At 33.7% G+C, this 7,126-nt stretch overlaps 1 protein-coding gene across 1 annotated transcript; it reads right to left on the bottom strand.

Moving 5' to 3' along the window:
• Positions 1-537: 537 nt before the first annotated feature.
• LOC108470290 (U3 snoRNP-associated protein-like EMB2271) lies at positions 538-6,581 on the bottom strand. Its single transcript, XM_017771589.2, has 7 exons — positions 5,979-6,581; positions 5,514-5,856; positions 5,067-5,291; positions 4,540-4,768; positions 3,810-3,988; positions 1,909-1,974; positions 538-775 (listed from the first exon to the last, which is right to left on the bottom strand). The coding sequence occupies exons 1-7, from the start codon at positions 6,401-6,403 to the stop codon at positions 698-700; spliced, it is 1,545 nt and encodes a 514-aa protein (XP_017627078.1). The 5' UTR covers positions 6,404-6,581; the 3' UTR covers positions 538-697.
• Between the last annotated feature and the right edge of the window lie 545 nt (positions 6,582-7,126).

The following is a 7,126-nucleotide window of genomic DNA, read 5'->3' as shown; positions in this document are numbered from 1 at the left end:
TACAATAACGTAATTTAATAATACATATATATAAAAATATGAAAAACTCAATCAAACTCAAAACCATTTAAATATTACTAAGCTCGAATTCAACTCGATCAATAACTTGAACTGCTAGAGCTCGAGCTCGGCTTGATAATTACCAAATCAATTAGATTCTTTTCAAGTCAAATTCAAATACTTGCAAACATCAATGTTTCATTGACAACCCTAAGACCGAGAAAGAGAGGTGAAAGAATATGGATAGAAGATGCTCCCATATTCAATTTCTTCTTGGTTGTTAATATAAAAAGAGGCCAATGTAAAGTTAGTTTAAAACATCTCTCAACCTCCTTTTTCTTTTGTTGCTGGTTGTTTGATGCTTTTGAAAGAGAGAAAGAGGTTCTTGGCTTTTATGTGGATTTACTTGCTTTCTTGTTAAAGTGTCCGGTCATAAAAAATAATGAAATTTGGATGGAAAAAGATCATCTTTATCTTTTGCAATTGAAAGAAGAAAAAGATGTTACTGGGCGTGAATTGTTGCAAGAGGCCATCAAGTTTGATACAAAGATAACTCATAAACTGATAATAATATGATGGTCAAAAAATTACAAAAAAACTAAATTGTAAGGTACACTGGTATGTTTACTCTGATTGGTTGGGCCAATAGTAGTCAAAACTGAAGAGGTTAGAGGTGCAAGCAAAACCTTGTCCAGCCTTACAAGAGCTTCAAGGGCTGAATTGCAACTCCATTCCGAGCAGTTGGAAGGCGTCCCCATCTTCCAAGTCGGGGTTCCTGCAGCAACCAAGGTATTTTTAAGCAACAAGACTGACAATGAAACTACCAAAAGGAAATAAATATGCTATTATGCATTCCAATATCACAGTTACTATATTCAATCATATTGAATGTGTCCAGACACACTTGCCATAAGATATCGGAAACATACACATGCACCCACCCACTGCCCCAAAAATAAAAACAAAAAAGAAGAAGAAAATCTGTACACACACGAACACATATCCAAGCCTCACAGCAGCTCAGATTAAAACTGTAACAGAAGTAGCACCTATTTTTTCAAGCATATACGTACACTAAGTATCTATATATATCATATATGATTAAAGAGCTATACTGTTTAATCTTTAAGGGTGTGCTTAGTTGAGTGAAGAAATGAAAGGATGGAAGGAGAGAGTGGAAAAGTGGAAAAAGAATAATTGTGTGCTCGGTAGGAAAGAAAATAGAAGAGATGATCATTTTTATTCTAATGCTTAAAAACCAATCATTCCAAATTGAAATAATAAAAGGAAGAAAATAAAAGAGGTGTATGTTAATCAAAATTGTGCATTTTCAAAAGTTCCATTTTCTTTCTTCTCATTTTTCAACCCCACCAAGCAATTGATGGAAAGAATTACTCTTTCAATTTTTTCATCTTTCCTACCAGGCACACCTATGGAAAGAAATTATATTTTCTCTTCTCCTATTTTTCTACCACTTCAATTTCCATCTTTCTAATTTTCATTCCACTTTACCAAGCAATACCTAAATGTTATTTACACAAAATCAGCTAGCCAGTATAAGAGATAGTGAGGTATAGTTCCTAAGGGATATAAATAACAAACAAACAAATGTAAAATTTGGGGAATTCTCAATGTATGCACATATTACACATAAGACAAGGCACCAAACCATTAATTAATTGAAAGATACTGTTGTTCCCAGAAAGATGCGGATGCCTTTCTAGGAATAATTTCTTAAATCAGAGGCCACCACAGAATCAACACAGAAGGATACAATTATATTATGATATTTTGTTTCTAATTCAGTTCGTGTAAGATAAGATATAAGTTAATATTCACAAACCTCATCCCAAGTTCCAAAAAAAAAAAATAGATTTGTCCAGATATTGTTAAGGAGAAATACGTCACCTGCCCAACTCCCGCAACTAGGAACTGTCCAGATTTCGCAAAAGCCAGGGAATTAACAAATCCCATCTGTATCATGGAAAGGGTTTTGGTAAGTAACAAAAATGAGAAGAAAGGTTATTTGAAATAAGGGGACAACCATTTGGACTCAACCTCAATAGTACTCCAAGAGAAAAGCAAAAATTATCACATAAGACTCAATAGAATTAACCAGTATTTTCCACCTTTCTCAACCGTATGCTACTCATTATTGTGATGTAGGTTTAATAGAAGTGATTACTTAGCCTTAGACTACAAGCTAGAAAGGCCAAAAAGTGTCACCTCTCAGTCAACTTTTACTTGAGCTTTTTGCACTAGGTGTACATTATAGCCAGCTCAGAGGAAGTCAAACAAGATTTAATTGATGGATTAATTGTTTTAAATGTATACATTATTATCAGATAAGTGTTAAAGTTAAATGGCTTAATCACAGATCAATTCCAGCACCATGAAGGAATGAAACTATAACTAGGAATTAACAATCAATTGGAAAAGTGTGAGGGGGGTAGAAGAGGAAAGAAATGATTTTGAGTGCGCTTGATAAAAAAGAAAAGTGAGAAAGAAAATAACAAAAATAATCATTTCCCTTACCTATTAACAAAAACAAATCATCCATATTGGAAAGATAAAATGAAAGGAAAATACAAGTGGTGTGAGAAAATTGTGTATATTTATAAGATTATCCATTTCCAATTTTATGTTTTCATCTTAGCTACAAAGCATATAATGATAAAACCTACTTTTTTCCTTCGTTTTTAAATCATACCAAGCAATTGGTGTAAACAAAATTATTCGTTTCTGTTCACTTTTTTTCTTACCAAGCATGCTAATGGAAATATATATATGTTCTCCAAGCATGCTAATGGAAATATATATATGTTCTCTATCCTCCCACTTTTCTAATTCAATTTCTGCTGGGTTGGATGGAAAGAAAATCGAAAGCTACAAAAGGAGCAAAAAAGTAGAAACGTGAAAAATATATATTTTCTTGACATTAGCATGCTTGATGGAAAAGACGTAAAATGGAAGTAATTTATTTTTTTTCCATCCCCTGCCTGGTGGAGTTGAAAAATCAAAGGAAAGAAAATGAATATTTTAGAAATTGCATTAGTTTATGCACACTTAACTAACATATCTCTCATTTTCACTCTTATCATTCCAATTTAGATTGGAATGATATCTCTCATTTTCACTCTTATCATTCCAATTTGGAATGATTTGGTTTTACACATTAGGATTGAAAATGGTCATCTTTAATATTTTCTTTCCTCACTTTGGTTTCCAACCAAGCACACCTAAAATTTATTTTCTTTCCACTTCTCTACTCTCCTCTTTCTATCCTTCTACATTTTTCACTCAAACAAGCACACCCTTAAAACTCATCTTGTATGAAGCATCTACTCAAGACATCTAAAGCAAATTCTTCCATAACCCAATTTTTTGGATATGAAATCAATCCTCAATGCTAAAAGCACTGAAGAAATACTAGTCATTACTAATGTTGAGAACTTTTGAATTGACATAAAATGGTCATTGTTATTCACTATATTTCTATTTTAAATTTTCATTATAAATAAAATTTATCTAACCTACAAGATTTAATTTCCATTAAAAGACTTTCTTTTAATGGGTCTATTATTAAAAATCATTCACATGCATCTTATGTAATAACAAATACTAGTATTTCCCAAAGACATGTTTGAGTAGAGTGAAAATAAAATGTTGAAAATGTTAATTATTTCAGTGTCTCCTATTAGGTATTTGCAAAAGATCCAGCCCAAATAGATAATTCAAAAGCCTAAAAGTGCAGTATAAAGCAGTAGTAAACTGTTAACCAATGTATTGAGTAGGTGTCTTTAACTTACCAATGGAACGTCATATAAAGGCTGGATATCTTTTCTGCCAGTCTCAATGGCCCATAATCGAACACAACCATTACCAGCTCCTGATGCAGCAAGGTCACTGCCTCGACATACACTGATTGAACTAACCCATGAATATGTTGATGAAAAATTATAGCCCTCAATTTTGTGATCACCATTTTCTGCAGAGTGTCGGCATGAAACAAGTTAAACGACAGTGGCTAGCAAGCTGTATGGAGAAGTTAAAATTATATTTAAAACCTGGACAATTTGGCTGTTCCTTTTTGAGTCAAAACAATATCATACCAGCACTTTGATAAAGTAAATTAAAAAAAAATTGAAAAACAGAAAGAATCTTTTAAGGAGCAAAACACAATGAAAGAGGTATCTAGAGGTAGTGCTACTTCAGGCAAGGCTCAGCCTAAGATACTTTAAGCTTGATTCCATCGTAAAGTTATCACATTTTTAAACAAATCAGATGTTTTGTTTTAAACTAAGTCTAATATATAAAAATGATTAAAAGTTCATTTGATTTTTTTTTTTTTGGGGGGTTGCCAAACAAAATCCAACTAAACTACGAACATAAATCAAATACATAGACCAAAGTCTAAACAAAGACCGGCATTCATTTAAAATATTTTTAAGTATTTAAATGATAAAAGGTGTATCTAGGGTGGCCGGGTTGGGCTTAAGACGCATGAAAAACAGGGCTAATTGAAATATTTGTGATTACCTAAACAATTATCAGGGATATTTTCACAGCCTTTTTGTTCAACATTTTGGCCAGCAGGCAGCAGAGCATGAGCATTCTTCACAATATATACAGGTTTCTTTCTTAATACGTTCCAAAGTTGAATACTTCCATCGTCCGAGCCAGATAAGAATTCATCATTGTTAATAAAGCAGCAGCACTCCAAAGATGTTGGTGGGGGACGAAAAACCAATCGAGACTGGTCGAGAACCTAGTCAGCATGGTTCAAAAGGGATGCTTATCAGATATGGAGAACAAAAGCAATATCCCAGTATCCACCTAGCCTACAGTTCAATGAAACAAATTCTACTAGCAGTTCAATAATATGCTCAGAATATAGGGGGTGGAAGGGTCGTAGGGGGTGCATATTAGAAGATATCCAACAATTTTGATTGTACAGTGAACACAAGTGAACTTCTATCAGAAGCATTACTCCACATCACATTGTTATTTTTTCGTCCATAATTGTCTACTTGGATGATGAACTAAAACGTCTACATCATGTTTACCTTAAACAACATCATACATCGATCACGGCCAACTGTCAATACTCGTTCTTTCCTTAGGCAATCAAGGGTCAACACTTCACTTTCATGACCACATATTGTGTCAATGTAAGCTCGGTCTTCCATGTTCCAATACTTGATTGTTCGATCAAACGATCCAGAAAAAAGATCTGTGGTACCTTGCCTAAAACTTAAACATGACACAGGTTTTTGATGACCTGAGAATGCCTGTTGAGAACATATGAAAGGCCAAATTGAGAAAACTGTACACTTCATCATTGAAAAACAGGAATGGGTTAAGTTGCTGAGATTACATATTACTGACTAAACTAAAAACAGAAATATGTTGTCTTTTTCCTTCTACTTTTGGGCTTTTTCCAAAAATAAGGTATACAATATGTCAATATCATCTAGTATATCTGCTAAGTTTGATAAGTAAGGCGGAACTACCTGTAAATGCTCTCTTGTACGAATATCCCATAGATGAACATGGCGGTCTAAGCCTCCACTAGCCAAATACCGGCCATCTGAACTAACAGCCAAGGCTAATACACTTTTACTGTGCTTTTTAAGGCGACCCCTTGGATCCTTGGCCCCGTGACTTTTAAGAATATCTTCACTAGGCCATTGGTACCTTTCTGTCTTCCCACTTTCTACATCCCACTGTAAAATAGTACCGTCTTTGGAAGCTGAGAAGCCCTTCAAGTCATCATCAGATAAAGCTACAGCAGTAACAGTGTGACGATGCTTCACCATGACTCTAAATCCATCAGCAGTTTCTGGCTTTTTAAGCCTGAGTTGAGTACATTCAACAATGTAAGCAATCTCTCAATAACAAAGCAAAAGTGCTCCTACGATATTCCAAAACTAGAACAGTGATTAGACGTTTTAAACATAGAAAAAAATTGTTTTTACCTGGAAGCAACGACTCTCTTAATCCTGCCACTCTCCTCAAGCTGTTCCTGCTGCAAAATCTTGGCCACAAGCGAATCCCTAGCCTCTTCTTCTTCCACTTCCTCGTCCCCATCCCTGCCCTCTTTCTCCTTCCTTGCTATTGCCCTCATCTTATCCAAAAGCTCCGTCGCCACTCTTTTCCGAATCTCACCAGGAGTCTCCTCAATCTCATTCTCATCCTCTCCGCCGTTTCCGTCAGAAGCCCCCTGAATCTCCGCCTCCTCTTCAGAACCACCTGACTCAATGTCATCATCCTCGTAGTCCATTTTCCGCCGCTTCTTACTCTCCGTCTCGAAAAAGGGATCATTTTTCAGCGAAAATTTCTTCCCCTTTGGGCATCCTTTTGTGGCCGACGTCCCCCGCTTCTTCTCATTCTTGCTCTTCATAGTTCAACAATCAGAGATGAAGAAACAGCTAAATAAATGAAGTGTTTCTTCAAAATGCCAAGGAGACGAGAACCGACGGGTTTAAGACTAGGGTTTTTCTATAAGAAAGCTGATATTATGTACTTATGTGATGTGATCTAAATACGGCTCGGGTCTCTGTTGCGATTAATAATAATAGATAGATAAATATAATTTATAGATAAATATAAAATTATATATAGTTTTAATGTGAAATTTAATACAAGAAATTCAATTTGATGCAGTTATCTATATCCTGTTTACATATATGGATTGAACTTTTAATTTTTAGTTTAATTGTATACATTTAAAGAAATAAATATATTTATTATTGATTAAGTCTTAGTTCAATTGATATTGATATTATTATTAATCTTGAAATATATAAGTTCTAGTGCGTCAAAGTATATTTATTCTCTTATTAATATATTTGTTTTTGTTTGTAATATATGAACATAAATTAGTATTATGTCAATAATATTTTCATATATAAAATTCCACAAATTAAAAATTTAGATATAACATTGAACATTAAAATAAAGTTCATGGTAATTTTAATATTTATTCCTAATTATAATTATTTTTTATACAAAGCATAAAATTACCCATAATTATGGGTGTGAAAAAAATTCTAAACCGAAAAATCAAAGTGAATTGAACAAAAATATTGAATTTTTTCGGTTTTTTAATTTAACTGATTTTTAT

This window comes from Gossypium arboreum, chromosome 3 (assembly GCF_025698485.1).
Source record: "Gossypium arboreum isolate Shixiya-1 chromosome 3, ASM2569848v2, whole genome shotgun sequence".
NCBI lineage: Eukaryota > Viridiplantae > Streptophyta > Magnoliopsida > Malvales > Malvaceae > Gossypium > Gossypium arboreum.
The sequence above is the reverse complement of the archived record's forward strand: the minus strand, read 5'-3'. Positions and strand labels throughout refer to the sequence as shown.